The 20,171-nt window shown below is 39.3% G+C and overlaps 1 protein-coding gene across 1 annotated transcript in view; it reads right to left on the bottom strand.

The window, feature by feature from the left end:
- The window catches only part of ARID1B (AT-rich interaction domain 1B), a 327,679-nt gene that overhangs the window by 59,858 nt on the left and 247,650 nt on the right, over positions 1–20,171 (bottom strand). Inside the window, 1 exon segment of the mRNA XM_039569802.1 lies at positions 6,323–6,502. Within this exon segment, the coding sequence (XP_039425736.1) occupies positions 6,323–6,502 (180 nt within the window).

Raw genomic sequence — 20,171 nt, forward strand, 5'->3', positions numbered from 1 at the left:
AAAAAGCACAAAGAAAAACATTAAAACTTTTGAGCACATACTTCTATTTAGGAAGTTAGCAGCTGCAGAACTTACACATGTGAACTGAAGTGACCTACGCTGGCCTCAAAGTCAGGACGTTTTTACATATGAGGACAGAGAAGCAGCAGAACAAATTGCCCAAGGAGGTTTTGTAGACTCCCTGCATCCAAAATCCAGTTGGATAAAGCCAAGAGTAACCTGGTCTGATCCTTTATCTGACCCTGATATGAGTACAAGGTCAGTTAAGAACAGCTCTTGAGCACTCTTCCAACCTGAATGATCCTATGAACCTGATTTTCATGTACCCTCAAACATTTTCTGTCTAATATATGTTATGAGGCATCATGAAATAAAGAAAAGCACAGCCTCCAGAGGGTTATCAGCACAGCACACAGTACACGACTGTCTTATGCAGTAAAGAGAGATGTGGCACGTAAAAAGCCCATTACATAAGATCAAGGAAGACTCTTATTTTTGTAATTTCATGTTCTCATTCCTTTGTCTTTCTGCAGTTTCAGCAACAGGCTTCTTGCTCCTAACTGTTCTGCCCATTTGAGTCAGAGATGATTTGGAGTAGACTGGTGAGGATAACTGCTGGGGTCTGAGAAATATTCCTGCTGCCTCCTGCCCCACCCCTGCTTTCCTAGTAAGTTCAGTTTGGCTATGCCAGAAGAAGGGGTGGTAGCTTACAGTACACCTCCTCTGAGAAAACTAGTCTTACACAAGTAAGCAGCAATAGTACAAAGATGCTAACGTAAGCAGGTGCCTTACGAAGGATGGCTGAACCCAATCTATGTTGTCACTGGAGTAAAGTGCTCTGCTTGCAGCAGCTTAACTCATTTGAGTGCTGATTTTCCTGTCACGTTGAAATCTCAAGAAAAAGCAAGTATACAGCATGCAGTGTTACAGAAACAAACCCAAGCAGCATGAGAAAGAGGGGGAAAAAAAAAAAGCAAGCTAAAGATATGATAGAATACTATTTTAGGAAACGTATCACATTGCACTACTTCAGTCATCAGTTTTGACTTGTCTTCATTTCCATCTCATCCAGATTAGTGGAAACATGACCCATTCCCTCCCTGTGGGATGCCACACAGCAGAGTTTCCTGATTACTCTCAGATATTCCCACGCTTATTCGAAGGCAGAAGCCCTTGGACTCTTGCTCTGAATGTGGAGATCAGCCATGCCTCTCCTCAGGCCTCAGCTACCAGGCAGAGGAGTTGGTGGCATCCAACCCCCGTTTGTATTTAAAATAAACATATTCATCCATCATTTGAATGCATACATAATTAACTCATATGCTCCTGCTGCTGTGCTTTCACTAATCTTCTCCTCTCCACCCTGTAACTGACTCACTCTACTACAAGATCTCCTCGGCGAGAACGTGTGAGACCTACACTTCCCATGGAAATGAAGCAACCATTCTCTCCTGTTTTAAAATCCAAGTTTCTGCCTGGGGGTCCTCATGGAAGTATGTGGTTCAGCAGAGATGAAAGGCTCCAGATTCAGCTTTATGCTGGCTTAAGACTGCCCTGTCACTTCTCCTCCTCCTCTAGGCTTGGCTGCTGGCAGCTGACTGTTCTCTGTTCAGTGAGCCATTGCCCCCAGCCGGAGTTTTGGTTGCTGAGACCTGCTCAAGCCACGCATCTGATCAGCATATGTGACTACAAACTGAAGGGCTGACTAGTTTCACACTGCTCTGCTATGTGTTACAGGCAACAGCACACAACTTGGATGTTGCTCTGGGTTTCCAGCTGCTTTGTGCAAGAAAAATGTAATACAGCAAGATAGTGTATATGTGCACTCAAAGATTATGCACAGCAGTTAGCACATCTTATGTACATGCTATTAGTAACACTACTTCCCAAAGTGAAGCAAATTCCCTCCCTAGACTAGCAGACCTGATATCCATGATCACTGGGAGCTACTGTCAGTCCAATTTACATAAAGCCAATTTGTTTTGTCATTTAGGGTCTACGAAGCACATTCAGCAGCACGCGTGGAGGAGCAAACACCAATGCTAAAACATTACTGCTGTTTTGATGCTATTTTGAATTGGGACAAAAAACGTAATCTTTTGTGCTTTGGCTTTTCCAGCATATGCACAACACAGAAAAAAACGTGGAATCTTCTCCATAAAAATATGTGGCTCAGTTAAAATAGCTTCTAATCGTTCATCTCCAGGGATACACATCCAAGAGCACCGGGAAGTTGTATCTTTTTAGTAAGGAAAACAAGTTTCAATGGTTTTTTCCATATTTTTTTTTCCCCTAAGCATTTCCTCAATACCTCAAGTACTAGCTATTCTTATACCTTTCCCAGACCATAAAAAAAAAGGCAAAATAAAAGCCAAACAAAATACAAGAGGAATTGCCAGGAATGAGGAGTGCAATCTTATTTCCATGTTTCTCTAATAGATTAGTAATTTGTTGGCAGTGGCTTTGACAGAAAACAGATGGATGCAGCATTAAACACAATGAATGCAGCAGATGCTAGGCCAGCCCACATCAGCTGGACGTGTCAGGCAGCCAAGTTCAAGAGCCCACACTTTTCAAGTGGGTACAAGCCTGGCAACAGCGGCTGCACAATACTACTGAACAACTCCTCCCCTCCATATCTGAGGGATTTTTGATTCCAACTCCCCCTTGGCAGACTAGAATTGTACCCAGAGAGACTACATCTCTAATGCATGAGAAAAAACAATGCTGTAACAGGAATCAGGAGGAAAAAAAAAAGTGTAATGAAGATAAAGTATAAAAAAGCTGACTAACAACCTGCCAAAGACAGATGTTCATACTTACTGCTGAAACCCTGGTCCACTTTGTTCAGGTTTGCTGAACAAAGTGCTCTGAGATCTTGCCATTTCTAGGCAAACAGAAAAGAGGGAAATTTGAGAACTACCTGTTAGCTTTGCTCTCTGCTTTAGAGACTTAGATCAGATGCATCGTATTAAAAATAGCATCTTAGGATAGTTCTAGAATTTTTTACATGTGCACTTAACCATCAAGCTTTTCTTCCACAGACAATTTAGATGTGTTGTTCTGAATTCCTCTAAACTATTTTACCCAGGGGACTTCAGTAAGACACAGCTGATATTTAAGTCTTAGCTCCACAGGCTCTCGCATACATGGGTCTGGATTCAGAGGTCCAGACTCTCAAGATACTCAGGGCATCTCATCCTTAAGATGCTACCAATTTTAATTAAAATCGAGGATTAAAATCAGTGGGAGCTAGACAGCAAAGTGCTTTTGTGAAATGAGTCCAACATTAAAGGTTACAAGGCACAAATACTCAATTCATACTACTTTATCACGAGCAAAAGGGGGTTTAACTTATAGTGAAGCTCTGGGGAAACATATTCAGTAGTGATTTCCCTCTTTGTTATATCCCCACAGAACAGCTTTACTGCTGAATTGAGTAGGAAAAGTTAGGAAGACAGGATGTATTTCTGAGACATTTTACTGATCCACAGGAAGCTTTTCCCTGCCCCGGTCTTAAAAGATCCAACTGACTACGGCATCCGACTGCTCTCCAGAGTGCATTTAATGGACATTTTGCTGTGACAGCAGTCTGATGCTCGGGTCATAGACCAGGGCTTCATTAGCCCCCAAGCTAGATGTTGTCCAAATACAAACCAAAGAGATTCTTTCAGTAACAACTTCCATCCTTGCTCTGCTTTTCTTTCTTTTTTTTTTTTAATTTATTCTTGGGGACAGGAAAATGCTGGGATTTAATAAAAAATTAAAATTAATGTTCTGTACTGCATGCTCCTGTGTTGTATCCCAGACACACACAGAAGTGTGGAGCCAAAGCCATTTATTATTTTTGTAGGAAATGGTTTCAGAGAATTGGACTAGGACCCAGTACAGAGCTGCTTCCTGGGAAAATACATTCTGCTCTTATTATAGATCTAAGTGTCATGCAAACACACAAAAATCAAATAAATCAACCATAGGCATGAAATGGATCATTCTGCTCTTATGAACTGGGGGCTAATACTTCCAATCCAAACTTAATGGTGTAGTCTTTACAATGGTGAGCAATTCCACTGCACACAGGACACTAGCCTTAAGCAATGGTTTTCAGGACAGCACATAGTGAAATCCAGTATTCAAAGCTGGATCAAAAGCTTAGTGTCCAGACTGCTTTGATGCATATATGAAAATACAAGTAGTCCTGTCAAATCCAGCCTAAGCTTAACAATATTCTGGAAGAAGGCCTATGTGAACAAAACATGGAAAACAAATCAGATCTGTGAGAATTACTTTAGTTTAATAAATTAAGAACTTGGTTTCAACCCAGGTAATTTTTAGTATATTTCCTATTTTGGCAGGAAAAGGCATATGGGATAACATTATTATATATTCATCATTGCTGGCATATGATTATGCTTTGTAATAGGGTATGTTAAGAGTTGCAATTACAGATTACTTTTATTTAAAATGAAAAAACGCTATTAAAACCTTACATCCAGGTAAACACATAACTTGGAATATATCACTATCGTCATACCTGGATTTTATTAATGGTTAGATTAGCCTAGTTAAAATGTAGTATTCTTCTGGTCTAATTGTTACCTATAGAGCTGACAGTCTGCAAGGCCCTAATTTTATGATGATCAGTGCACAGAACCACTGGTACCTTCCAAACACTGGCAGAAGAACATGGTTTTCATCCATCACACTATTCACCAAACCCTTCTGAAGCGGCCTGTTAATGACAATGATGCTCATTTTCTTCCTGTCCCTCAAGTTCACTTTTTAATAGCAGTTTCTTCCTGACCATGACCCATAAAATCATTACATAGGCACTTTCATCTACAGAGGGAGGAAAAGAACTGCTGAACTCAAGCAAAAAAAGAAAGTAGTATTTGGCGTGTTACTTAAATGCATTGATTTAGTACAAAAACCTTTCCATTCAATCAGTGTGGATGGCTAATGTTTTACTGCACTTGACACCCACTATTCCCATGGTTCGGAATCTCAGCAGCAGCAGTACAGCTGGAAGTCAGGATAGCACATCATAAATCCACTGGATTTTTTACCAGTTAAGCTAGTTGCTCACTGTGCAGATAAAAATAAGCACTTGGACAGCATTTTATGGCCACAAAATGCTTTCCAAATAAAAGGAAAGCACCAGTCAACTGGAGTTAGGTAATTAATCTTCGCACATGGCTATAAGGCATTACTAGCCCCATTTTATAGTTAAGGAAGGCAAAGCAGAGAAATGAATCTACTTGCCTAAGTTGAAAGATGATGTAAAAGGCAGAGCCAGAATTAGAAACTGGGAAATCTTGGCTTGTAGCCCTGTGCTCAGAACACTAAACCAAACGCTACCCAGGGATGAAACAGAAAGGAACATTGCATAGGGCAGCAATGCTCTTTGCAAACAAACATCAGAACTAGTTCTCAGAAACTCTGGAGACTAAAATAACCATCCTTACTAGCATAGGCTAGTCATTGAGCCCTACAGAAATTCCCATTGCTGGCTCAAGTCCTTTTTGAGGCTTTTAAGTAAGAAAGCAATAGTAGGAAGTGCTGAAATAGAAAAGCTTCTTTATGTACCTCTAAAGAAAATACTGACCCTTATATATTCTGTGGCTTGACTTCAACTTCATTAAACCCCTAAACAGATGCATACTTTATAAAGGTTATCCATTAAAGGCAAAACAATAGACAAGTTCAAGGTTGTCCAGGGGCAGAAATTGTGTATTCTATTTTTGTTTTACTCCCCCACCAATTTTGTCAAACAAGCAAAATAAAAAGAACTGTCTCTCTCAGTCTAAAGGGTTAGTTAAGATTCACAAACCATATGCATTAGAGCTCAATATTCTATTTCCACAGTAGCCACTGTATTATTATGCTTGTTAGAAGACTTTACCCTCGAAGTCACCACGCAATTTCAGGTTGGCCTTGGGATTTCATCCAAGAAAAAAAGACTTATTTTGGGATTGGTGTTGTGACCCTTATTCCATGCTCGCTCAAATGCAGCCTCATCACAGAGATGACATGCTTGGGCTCCTAAACAATAGACCTGGCAATGCCACAGATTCATCATTTCCTTGCCTAATTTAGGTCACTATTTTTACACAGAGAAAGGTGCTAATAACAGAAACAGCTTCTTCCACAAGGTGCAGCTCCACCTTGGATAACAGCTTTATTTGTTTAGCCTTTTTTTTTTTTTTTTTAGGGAGAGTGTTGTGTGTGTGCTTCTGTTGTTTTTAACACGCCTACCCACATATATGATACACATATATATAGAAAAAAAAATTACTGTATCTATTACCAGGAAGCATTTTACCTTGTGGTCCATACTGGCTCATCTGAGGCCCATAAGTACCACTTGAATTACTCTGCTGAAAGCTACCAATTCCAGGATGCACTTGACCTCCAGGTGATGGGTGTGGTGACATGGAAGGTCCAGTTTGTTGAGGTCCATACTGTGACATTTGGGGGTTCCTCTGTATGCCTGCCATGAAACCTAAAGGGAGAAAAGTGACAAAGCAAAAATTAATATTCAGATAACGGTTCTTTGTTTTTAAAAAATCTTTGGCATTAAAGTAAACCAACCCTCTTTAGTTATCTCAGACTAAGAATACCCAGAAAACTGCTGTTGTTCATACAAACAAAACCAAACACATCTCCAAGTCAGCAAAGATGTCTCAACCACCAAAACCTACACATAAGGTTTGAAATCCTTTACTTGTAAAATAAAGACAGGGCAGTACTGCTTAGTTACAAATGGGTGTTAATTTTAAAATTAAAACAACTTTTAGGAAAAAAAATTAAAGGCAATTATATGCATTACCTAATTAGCAGTACTAGGGAATTTGCCTGATGACTTACGGTAGAGTATCACGTCTTCCAAAATTATATGTTGCTACCAAAATGCCTCACTTCAGCATATAGAAACCTACTGTAAATACTCCTCTGTTGCCAACAAACTCACCAGAGCTAAAATTTACCTCTGTGTGAAGACTAGTCTTACCAGCCAGAAATAACAGTTGTTTTGTTATGTATTTGTGCTCTAGGTCCTTCTTCTACTCTTTCCCCAGCACATTCTATGGCATTCTCTCCTTTTTCTTTTTTGCAAATGTATTAATGAATCCCAATTTAATTTAAGGTTCAAAAGCTACAGCAAGAGGCCTAGTGAAACGGTATAAAATTTAGAGGCTTCACATAAAGGAACAGAACTTATCCTATTAAATGAAGGAAGAAGAGGGTTTTGTGGTGGGGTTTTTGAAGTTTTCATGAACTGGGAAAAATGCTGCAATCCTGCCTGTGAAATGTCCGTGTAGGGGTGCTGGTTTTCTAATGTTTTATACCTTGAATGGTTTTAGTGCTGCTTCTAATGTTGAAGAGGATGTGCTGGAAAAGTTTAGGGATTTTTTTTTATTATTTCTGGAGGAAATCCGCTTTCTTTCCTGTTCTGCTTGCATATTAAATTTCATCTTTCCATTTCCCTGCGGGGCAAAACCCATGCGTACCACAGGCCAGTGCTGGCTGTGCTGCCATCGTGCCAAGTGAGGAGGGAGCCCCGGTATGTGGCTGCCCAGTGGGATCAGGGCCCTGGCACTGCTGCATTCCGGCCCATCCAGCTGCCAGCCCAGGATCCCGCGCTCTGGGGCCACAGAGAGCTGAAGCCTTACGTATCAAAGTTGCCCCTTTCCAATCTGCCCCGTTCCTTTTAGTGGCATGTGTGTGGGGAGGTGTGAACTTGAAAGCCAAGAGACACCTTGCCTGGCAGCACTAGTTACACCTTTCCCTACATGAGGGAGGGAATAATAGAAAGGTAGAACAACCAGAAGCTGCTGATGGGAGGATCAGAAAAAGAAGGGAAAAGGGGAGAGAGAGGCAAAGGCAAGTTGTGAGGACAGACAGACATGGGTGACCAGGAGGAGGCAGAGGAGACAAAAGGATGACTCTCCCACAGGACCGGGGTGTCCTCCCACTGGTTAGCAGCAAACATCACCACCCCCCTCCCCCAAACACTCAATGCCTGATTAATGAAAAGAGGTAATTTTTTCTGAGCCATAATCAGATGTGTGATCAAACTCGTAACTGAAAACACTGAAGTGCAGGTCATAAGGAGAAAAACCAGGAGATGAGATGACTCTGCACCCCTTGTGCCCAGCTCTTTCGTGCAACAAACAGCTCAACCTCTATTGTGCTAGAACTCCAACTGCAAGATTTGGCAGAATATGCATCAAGTTCTCCTGATCTTTGTGCAAGCCCCAAGACAAGGAACTTGATCACACCTGAACTGTTAAGGCAGAGCCTGGCACTTTCTCTGGAGGTAGAGCAGACATTGACACACGGCACAGAAAAAACTGAGTGCAAAATGGCAGCTTGGAAACTGGTCTGTACTGGTTGGAAAACTCCACACTTCTGCAAAGAACAACTTGCATGACCTTCTCCATTTAGCTGTATTTTGGAATAGACCCTTTGATTTTTAAAACAGTTCTACCCTCGGTACAACTCTTATTACAAAGCCTATGTCTTCTGCTGACAGTGTTGGTAAGTAATTTAGAAACCTAATACAATCGTATGGCTGTATGAAATAAATGCCCATGTTCCTGACAGACATACACCATATATATCACACTTGTGGGATCCATTTGAATGAAAAAATTTGTACTGGTCACACTAAGATTTTTATTATAAAGACAGTGAAGTTACTCCTGTGTCTAGTACAAAAGTGAGGGGGGGGTTTTTCTCTTCACCTTTAAATCTATATGAGGGAACTTTCCAAACACTGTGCTAGTGATTAAGGTTTTTCAGCCCCATTATTATTGCAAGCAGTACTTTTCTTAACACCACAAGGAAGGGTGATACACTGAAAAGCTACTGGTACAGTAATTTCCAGTAGTGATGCAGAAGGACTGCTGGTTGTTGAAGCCAATGGAGAACATGGACTAATGTCTAATGAAAAACATGGAGATTATCATTTTTAACCAGCTCTGCTGGTTGTCAAAAGGGCTTCTCAAGGCACCAGAGTAATAAGTAAAATAAGTGTTTCTACTCAAATGACCTCTTCTTCAGTAACCTCCTTCTCATTCATTTCAGATGCTGTGGAATGGACTGGGCAGCTATGTGTACAGTCATAAATAAAACATGCCAGGAAGAGAGTGGGGCCACTTGTGTCCATCCAGATAAACCTTCCCACTCAATCCTGGTAATCTTATCTGTATGACTTTTGTGCACAGTCCCTTGTCCTGCCTTATCCATGCTCTGGGCTGTGGCTCAGGGAGTGCTAATGGGCATTGGCCAAAACTAAGCTGAGGGCATGCCAGTAACTCAAGAGCACAGATAACTGTGTGATACTACTCAAACTCATGGTCTAGCCTTAGTTTAATAAAGATGTTGATTAACACAACAAAAAAGGAACACACTCCTAAACTGCTTCTGACGTGAGGCATTGGTTTCATCATCTCAGACGGTGTAAGATTCCTCTCAAATCAAGGCTGGCTTTGCTATCTTTCCTTGAAAGAAGATGAAGCATTAAGACAGGTAAAGAATTAAGGAAAAGGAATCCTGAAATTCAGGAAGAGTATCTATGCTATACTGTGTTCTGTTACTGTCTGTACGGTACATGGAAGCATGGCGTCAAAACAAGACATGCTCCAATTTCCTTCCAGCGAGCAGAGGAGTCCTTTCAGCTACAGATACGATGTAGAGAAGCTAAGAACAGTTCTTACTGTGATCTGGATTCCATTACAACATAGAGGAGTCTATCCTCATCAACCTCCATGAGAGCCCAGTCAACATTCAGAGATCAGTGCATGAGTTTGAAGTATTTCAAATATTTGCAGAGAGCTCAGATGTCTTAGAGAGAAAAGGGTTCCTGGTCAATACATTAACATGCATGCATCATAAAGAAAAAACAACATCAATTCTAAAAATCTTATCAGAAATGAAAGGGAGCAGCTGGCATACATTCATTTTTCCTTATTTACGCACATTTTCCCTAGTGTTCAACTTCATTTTATAGCCGATACAAAAACAAATAAATTTTCTTCCACAAAATTAGATCTAAGATAAAAGTTTTCTTCTGTAAAGAAAGGAAGTAGAATTACATTAGAGGTGCACTGGAGTAATGGCAGTGGAGTGATTCAACAGCCAGACTGCATCTGACACGTCAACCCCTGTGACAACAAGGTGAGTTGTTCTGTCTTTTAAACTGCTAGAAAACAGCTATGAGTTAAGCCTTTAAAAACTGCAGTGACAACATACTCATCAGTGAACAAATCTACTCCCTTCCCTTAATATTAGTGATAAAAAGAGATAGAGGTGATGCTTTACATGCCATCACAACAAAACATTACTTATTGAAAAAACACTTGAGTGGGTTTTGGCAAACTAAGCTATTTCAGAAGTAGCTGAATAAAGTGACCCTGTCAGAAGCATTCTCCTCGTTTAGTTAGCTGTTATACTACATTTACATACGTGAAGAATGACTGTATTAAAAACATTTTAACAATGCAGAATCATCTTGGCAATTTTTTTTGTTCTCAGTGGAAGAGTAGCATACTATTAACAATTATCACACCACAGCAACAATAAAATATGTTTGCATGTTCAAACAGAACATACATACAGGGTTTAAAAATGGTCAGGAAGCATTTTATTTTTCTTCTTTCTTTTTAGCAAAATATAGAGAAAAAATATAAACTGAGCAATGCTTACGATAAAAGAGTTTCTGCTCCTTTGATGATGGAAAATACAAAAACGAAGCCTCTGTTGTCCTAAACAGCACTAACACCTGGTAATACACTATATATATAGCCACATATATAATATAGCTAATACCACTTATGATGCCTTTTTAAAAACATTTAGAAACTTGTCTTTCCCTCAGGCATATATATACACGAAACAGATACACAACAGTAAATTACTAAAGCTTCATGAAATTATGCACTAAGGTTGTCTTAATTACATTTGTACGTTGACCAAGACAAAACCATCTGTTTCTTGAATACTATCTCCTTAGCACTACCCATGAAAAACACCTACTGAACGTGCTGGGTGCTGCTGTAAAATCTCAGACGGATTCTTCTGACATTTTAAAATCTTGGCTTGAATATGAAAAAACCTTACAGAAAAGTAGAAGCTCAAACAAAAAGGAAGTGACTACAAAGGAACAGGTTATTGCATATCAGTTGACAGACAGCAACTGTCCACTGGCACACACTTAACCCATGGTCAATGAGAGGTCTTTTGATTTAGCCAGGAGTAGTGCATTGATTTTCATGAATGAATTAAACCTGAAAACATGTGGAACACTTACTCATTTTAAGTTCACAAAAACGTTGGAGTTTACAGCGATAGCAGATCACCATTAACTTACACATCTGATAAATAAAAAATTAGGAAAGGTACGATGTGCAACAGTATATTGTAAAAATGAACTTACCTAAGTAAAAAATACACAGGGCTATGGCTCTTTCTAGAGGGGCATGCTTAGTGACACAACTTGGGACAAAAACAACTGAGGAACCTTTCCAAATAAGGAATAAGGAAGTTCCCCTTGTTCAAGGGCAGAGGCTGAAGAAAGGGCTAGACAGGCTTATTACTCTGAAAATCATGGAATAAGGAAAGTAAAAACAGATTGGATGCATACAGTGTTCATCAACTAATTAGAGAAAAATAACATAAAATCTTGTACTTATGAATCAGCTCAAAAAAATTAAGTACGTGAAGAGATATTTTCCACTACCTCTAAAGGAAAAACTTGTGTGTGGGGAGAATCACAGAAATTTCCAATGCTTGGTATTTAAGCAAGGCACTGGTCAGTACCCTTGAGAAAAAAGAGCAAATGTTTGCACACCCATGACACAAGTTTTTGGCAGACCTTCCTTCCTCAGATAGCAGTTTGGGTTCTATCCACTCTCTCAGGATTTTCAACAGAGAATACAACAGAACTGCAATGGATCTAAAGCAGTGACTCCCACATCTAGCTCATCTGTGGACAAACAACACTGAGATAGATGTGTCAGGGTAAAACTAAACAAATGAAAAGCATTATTCTGTGATTTGGCACCCTGTTAGCATGGCAGGATGCTGAGGAACATCACAGTCAGACTGAAACACTGCCTAGCCCACCCATTTCAGATGGCAAGGACAGCTCAGGAAGGCTTTGGACTGATGAACCATGTCTGGGTTTTTGCCCAGCTAAACATGTCCACAGTCAGCACCTCAGAGCACTACAAGGAAACATCCAACAGAACACAACACACACATTAATTGTTTTAGTAATTGAAAGAGTTGGTTATTCTCACATAAGCCGGTGATACCAGAACCCTAAATATGCAACCAGATTGTCTGCAGACTGTTGATGGTACTTGAATGAACATCTTCAAATGGTGTGGTCAAACCTGGAGATGTGTGGCTTACAGACAGCAGGAGCTAAGAAAATACTATTGTGCCATTGCTTATGGGAGGCCAGCTCTACCTGGCCATAAACTACTTACTGTCACAGGCAAAGAATGGCGTGGTACCTATCCCTAAGGTGCTACTTAAAATAAACACTGAGAAGGACACAGTGAGGGAGATTTAGGTACTGGAAAAAACCTAAGCAGACAAAAATGTTATACAGGTCCAAACAAATAACAGCAATTAAGAAACTGGTGAAGGTTTGACCCATGTATCAGAATACAAACCAAGTAAATCAAGTGAAATCATGTGGGTGGCATAAAAAAACCTGGTATCTAGAGCAAGCAGGCACAAGATTTCTTTACATTTGAGATACCCCATCTTACTTTCATTTTCCAGAAAGCAACCTTAATAACATATGCCCAGCTAGCCCTATGTTTGACACACACGAAGCATCTGACTTAGCAATATGCACCACAGGGTGATGGGTTGGTGAGCATGAGTGGCTGAGCCTGCAGTGTCAATCTCATTTAGACACTGCAAATACTAATTCTCAATATTCCTGTCCAGTTAATAGGCAGGTAAAAGAAATAAGAAATCAAATAAATAGAACACCTGCACTACACCAATGCAATATCTTCACATATAATATTTTATAAAAGCTAAAAAAAAAAAATATTTAAAATTTCTTCTTTCTTCTCCAATCACATTCTATTTTTAACAAAAAGTCCCAAAATGTTTTTAGGAGAAAGTTCTTTGAGAAAAAAGAGCAAATGTTTGCAAACCCATGATACAGTTTTTGGCAGACTTTCCTTCCTCAGACATTCTCTCTCTCAGTTCTTCTGAGAACTGTTCTTCTTCTAATGAACTGCTCTTCTTCTAATTAGAGGTTCTTCTAATTTTTCTCCATTAACCGTGAAAAAACATAATCAAGTTTCTACACTGAGCTCTTTTTTCAGCCCACATAAAATCCCACATAAACCATGTCATCTTCTCCAAGTCCATCAGAGCACCACTAAAACCATGCTGAAGTTCTCTAGGCTAGAGTAACAGTGACATGATTTCCCTCTGGTATCTGGACAATTTATTTTCACAATGGCATCTGCTAATATCTGCAGTACAACCACCACATTTCTTCACATCCATTCAACAAAGAATGTTTCTTTGCTTATGTGAAACAGCAATGGAAAACATCACCATAGCAAAATTAGTTCTTCCTGCAAAGATCACTGCAGTATTTCTCGTTTCCACAGAAAGACCAATGTTCTGTTTAAGAAAAAGTGTTGGACTGGTTTTCTTTTTCTTTGAAATTATTTTCTTATTATGCTTTAATATCTATCTTACAGTCTCCTCACTGTTTATTTGTCTGACTGCTTCTCTTCACAATGTGAATAGCTTTGGGGAAGATGGAAACTAATGACCTAGCTAAGGTTTTAACCCAGACCCCCTAGTGTTTTACCAGCTGTGCTATTAGGTTAACTGGCTGAATCTCCTCTGCTTCTCTCTCTGATATTACAAAACCCCAGTCTATGTATAGCATGCAATAATGTTTAAATTTTTCCCACCCCTAAACCTCCCTCTGCTACTGCCTAGCCTTGAAATTCATATAATCTATCATTGATAAATTAGAATCTGGGGAAGGATCAGACAGATTACCCAGATGGTAGCCAGGGAAGAAATACCCAACCTTTCCTAATGCAAACCTTGCATAACGCTCTCTGATGCAAATTTTAAGTGCTATACTGAGGACAAAGAAGGAAAGACATCTGTGGAGACGTTCATGCACAGACTAAACAAAAACCACATTGCTCATCCCCCATTTTTCACATAATTTGTTACTGTAATATACCTTACACAAGATGCTTTTACTATGGTGCTTGAAAAATCAGGGTCACAGTGACTTGCAGTACAAAAGCGCCTACCCTGCCCTCCCAATTGCCCCCGAAGGAAATCCTGAATTTCAGTAGGTAGCTTGGGCTGCTAGAATTAATCTCAGCAGCAACATGAAAAATCTGAGGAGTCCGTCTGCTTTGCACAATCGACATTTGCTTAAGTTTTGTTAGTAACATGCACACTTAGGAAAATCACGGAGGAGAGCAAAGAAGGAACAGCATTTTATAATGTGTAATGTGCAAAGCCTGCAGGCTTAATGGTCTAAATCTCAGGTTTGAAAAATTTACCCTCCCCAGATACTGCTGTTCAAAGGTTCCTTGGATCAACTCAGATCTTCCTTTTCATGAAGTAAATATATTGAAGACCACTATATATATATTTTGTGGACAAAACTAAAATATATGTGATGTGTCTTTTCTGTTGCACACATGCAAAATAAATCATAATGTTTCTTTCAAAAACACAAAATGAGTGTGTTGTCCCCAGTCCCAAAATGCCTTTGCCTCAGTCTTATTTTTACCATGATTTATGATTTGACTGATTTTTCCCTTCCTTGATTTGCAGCTGTTCCCTGATGAGTGTTTATTCTTTTGGGATCCTTTGGGATGGTAGGAATTATCCAGTGATAGCTATAAATATATACATTATATAGATTTCAACTCAGTGTCCTGTATATTAATTTAAAAAGACATAAAGGGTCTTAGATCAGAGGTTGTTTATCGTTACAGAAGCTTTATAAAAAGGTTAAGTTAGGTACTGAGGAAGTAGAGTGTCCTGACAACCATGGTGCTGCTGAACAGGAAGACCACAGGCAGCTCCCAGTTTATAGGCCACGATGGGAAGCTCTCCCAGGGACAGGGATCATACCCAGTAACTTTACATCAAGCGTGTGACACCAACATTGACTGTCACTCTGTCAAGTTCTTCATCAGTAACTGCTGTAGCTTATCGTGCTCCCTGAGCCCAGAGGCAGGGAATTTGATGGCTGCCTAATGAAGTCACAGGAAACTTTTCTATTGAGAAGTCTCTCTGCTGGCAACTGTATAAACTCTCTCAGAATAAGTGAATTCTGCTCCCTAATTTCAGAAAGAGAATCCCCAATTTAGTTTAAAAAATGAAATAAAGATTTATCTCCAAGTATAATGAGATTTAACATCAGCAAAAAGAGTGCAATGACCAGCTGCTAGTATACAAAATTTATTTGAGACCTCACTCTGGGTTTTGATTGTACAGATATTATTACCTACTTCACATTCTACTTCTGCAGTCTTGCTGTCTCCCAGCATGGCTTATCATATGTAAATCATACTCTTTTGTCCTCTGATTCTTCTTGCAGATGGCCTGCTGTATATTTAGTGTAGGCCACAACTAATCAGATCAACCTAAAGCTGAGACTGGCTACTGTATGTCTTAAATCCAAGTATAGTCTGAAACCAGTATCCTCAAATGGTGATTGACTTCTTTAAGAATTAACCTGTTTTGGCAGAGTTAACGTAATTTCTAATACTTTTGGCCAAGAAAACCAGGTCTTCCTGAAACACTTGAGAGACAAACAGACACAAAACTATGCACTCCACAGCTCAGGGAGAAAAACAGTAACTTTTCATCCCAGTGATGTTGATTACTAATCAAAGTAGACATATTGTAAGCTTTTTTGCTGTGCATTGCTAATCAAAATAGCAAAGAAAAATAGCATGTACACATTTAAAAAAACTGCTCATCACACTGACACTGTATTTCAGTGCACTTCCACTTTTACAGTCAAATTAAAAATACAGAGGTAAAAACAAATGATGGCCCGATCTTTTTTAAAGACTGTCGCTAAATTCAGCACTCACTAAGTTGAGAAACTAATGTAGCTTTTTGAGTCACCGAAGAAGCTTAGTGCCTGGCTCTACTGCCTGGCTCTGCCTTCACACACAGACCCTGCTCCGTGTACTCCTGTGCATCATGTTCCTACTTCATCAAGTGACTTGAGATAAAAAAAGGATGTTTTACAGAGTTAGTGTGACAGTTTTAACTAAAACCTGCTTTTCCTCCTTACGCAATGCACTTTTTCTGCTTATTGAGGGCACAATTCCTCTAACCCCAGTTTTCCAGGCATGAAGATTTCCTCCCAGCCTGGCAATGTTCCTGCATACCAGACAGAGCTCAGCTCCCCTGCACTGACCCACTTGGAGAACGCTGTGTGCAGAAGAGGCACTCAAACATACCTGTGGCTTTGCACTCTATGCATGTCTCAAGCATCTTTCTTTAAGAGCCTGAAACACTTCAGTCTACATCAAGTAAACTTATTACCAAGTCTGATTTAACCTTAAGTGGTGTCATCGTTAACATGGCAAGCAGAAGAATGTTAATGACAAGAATCGTTTTATTCTCTAGCTCCTCAGTGCTCTGAATAGATCCCAAATCCCCAAATGAGAGCAAAAAACGTATTCTCAGGGAAAAAGTCTTTTTAAGATATAAAAGCAAACTACAGTATCTTTTTTGTTGCAGTAAGAATTCTTTGATCTATTTTCTTCCTTCTGGTTTCTCTTTTTAAGAAGAAAATAGATTTCAGGGGAAAGAATCTCTACCATCAAATGTCAGTATTAAGTCATAAATCTGATCAGGAATTGTAGGTGCAAAACACCTGATTGGTATTCTGTGTCTTCCACACAAGCAAAAACATTTATATTTTGTTAGAAGAAAATGCATGACAGTGGAATTTATGTGATGACTGTGTATAAATAAGTATGCCCAGAAAACAGTTAAAGGGGAGAAAAATACCTGTATGAAATCTAATGGGTAAATTAGGAAATTTTAGTTACATGAATTCAGTTGCTACTACTTAGTGTTTGTAGGGAAGCACAAAGAGAACATCAAAATGCCTGATCACATCCCATCTGTTACAACCCCTTACTGGATAACATCTTGACTGCCAAAAAAGCTATTTAAATTTACTACATTGCAGCTACTGATAAATATCACTTCTGTGAAGATCTAATACTAAATAAGGACAAGATCTGAGGATAAACCTTACAAGCAGTAGTGTCAGAAAGATCCAAACTTTGCTTAGTCTAACACCTGTACTATTAAGAGCGTGCAGTTTCTTACTCCTTGTCCCTGTCTGTGACATGTTTTTAATAGAGCACACAACTGTACAACACTCCTCAAAAGCTGGATGTCAACATGGAATGAAATAAAGGTACAACAGAAAGAATGACATAAAAAAGAAAAAAATGAAACGGTACTAGGAGAAGGTGATGGAGAAGGCAGCAACTTCTATTCAACAATTTTGGAGGTGCTTACTCCAGGCACTGTCCACATAGATCTGACAGGCACAGAATGCTGCCATGAAACTGCCTCCAGCAATGGAATACATTTTCCAGCACATCACAGCAGCTGCAACGGCATCAATTCTGCTTGCAATCCATGTCCAAAAAGAAAAGTTCTCAGTGGTCCTATTTCAGCATATCTCAAGGACTAATTAAATCCTCATTACTATCTTCTAATTATTCCAGTGCTCTGGGATTTCACTCAGCAAGTCCCCAATGGTGCATTAGATGAAAAGGGTTAAATAACCTGTGTTGATTTTGAGACTCCAGATCTATTTCAGACCTTTAGCATATCATCAGCATTATCATGAATATTTAACTATGTACCGCTGTGAAAATTATAAGGGGAAAACAATTAAAGATTTTTTAAAAATTAATTCTGACCCATATACATTTGCACTAATAAATAAGGTTTCTTTAAGTATCCCCATTATGAGAGTGCTTGCTAGAGTAATAATGTGAAGTCATTAACTGTTTTCATTAAATTCAATGGTTTTCAGGAGCTCCCAATTCATTATTTTAATATAAGACTGAAGCCTGACATCTACATACCCAACTGCTTAAGCATGAAAATACTATTTAAAAGCAAGTAAGTTTTCTAAGCTTTTTCAAAATTACATAAGGAACCATTCATTCCTGCAGGGGTAAAAGTGCCTATTTCAACATCATTGTGACACAGATTCTCCTAATAGTGCTTGCAGAGGTGAATGTTCATAGAAGTAAACAGAAATCTTCATTAGTTTACAAAAGTAAGAATGGGAGTATAAGCTAATGGCCAGGACGAAGGTTTCTTTTTCAGGCTGCAGCTTCAGGAAACTAAATTAGGGGGTCAATTGGGATGTGCCGGGCTTCTATTTGACCCCTAGAAATAACTTCTAACTCACTATTCTGGCTACTAAGTACATCCTCAAAGTACAGCTTCCAAAACCCAAACAAATAAGTAGATACAGCTGAACACAGGGAACCCAAGCGGCTGTGTACCTCAAGTATTTGCCAAATGATTATGACAGCTGAGGTATTACTGCCGCGCTACCTCTGGGGCTGATGCCACAAAAGTCTATAAAGAGCTTTGACTTCAATAAACACAAAATATCAAACCCCTACTTTTGATCATATAAATGAAAGTCTGGCGTAAGTCTATCAGAAACGGAGAGCAAAACGTGCACCCTCCCCCCGAAAACACAGCAACTTTCGATGACTACCTCAATTAGTCATGACTACACTGTCATTATGGTAGCCCCAAGTAATGGTAATTGTTGGGATTCAGCAGTGGTTAAACACACTCTCGCTTCTCCAAAAGACTTCTGACACCAGTCTGTCTCCGCAGCTGGCCGGCTCCAACAGTGCTTTAAGATGTATGGGACTTACTTCAAGTCCCAGTGCTTTCAAAGTCATGTGAGCTAAGAAATAGGTTATGTACATAATATAAATGCAATTTCTTGTTTCCTAGGTAGACAGTGTGTGTTGGTAGAACTAAAACTATTTCACTGATTGGGCATCAAACAACAGTGGCCAGTTATCAGTTGTGGGACAAGAATAAAAGTGCCTAGAATAGCAGGCTACATTTACACTGAGCAGGTTCAAATGTTCTACAGCTTGAGCAGGACACGAAAAAATTAAAAATTATTTTTAAAAAGTAAGCATTTTAATGCTCATTACAGAAAGTATGAAATAAACTGTATAAAAAGAAGGCTGAGGAGAACAAAAAAAAATTCAATCCCCCAAGAAATTCCTATTACTGTGTATATGCACTACATTACTACTCCCCTACTTTCACACACAGAACGTACATCTAAAAACGTGGTCATTGCTTCATGCTGCATGGTATGACTGGTGATGCACAGTCTTAGGCAGGCAAACATAAAGATTCCAAATGGGTGTTGAGTAACCATGGAAAGCAGGTAAAATATAATCAAACACTTTGACAATAAAATAAGTGTAAACTTAATGGTTCAAGGTAGTGGTTTAGCATCCAAAAGTGCTGCAGCTCAGACCCCACCCATCGGTCAATCTTCATGATAGCTGGTAAATAACATTTTTTTCAAGTATTGAGAGCAGAAGATTCTGCTCAAGCAATGACTAGCAGTCTTTTGTCCACCCAATTTTCTCTCTAAACAAGGAAAGAAATGCTATACTAAGTGTGAAAACAAACAACTTTACCTTATCCTATGGAGTGTCTCTGGGTGTTTTGTTTTCATTTTCCTTTTTTTTCTCTTTTTTTTTTTGGAGAAAGTGTACCAGTAAGCTGAGAGTTTAAATTACTGTAACAGATGCCCAAGGATCAGGTGTCCTTAGCAGCAACGATTTTCTGCTCAGGTTTTTATCAGTAAATGACAAGCACCTTCCCTTTGAGTCCCCATCATTCCCCCTCCTTCCTTTCTTCAAGTTCTGTTGAAACCAGTTCAAGCAAGCAAAGGAACCAACTAATGTAACAGCCTTTTTAAAAGGTGAAGTTTTCCATTTCAAAGGAGCCTCTAATCAATGGCAGGGCACAAAAGGGAATGCACGCATGTTTATGCGTACAGCACAGACTTTAGAGAAGCTTTGGGGAACGTGTTCTGCAAA

This window comes from Corvus cornix, chromosome 3, assembly GCF_000738735.6.
Source record: "Corvus cornix cornix isolate S_Up_H32 chromosome 3, ASM73873v5, whole genome shotgun sequence".
In the NCBI taxonomy this organism is placed as follows: Eukaryota; Metazoa; Chordata; class Aves; order Passeriformes; family Corvidae; genus Corvus; species Corvus cornix.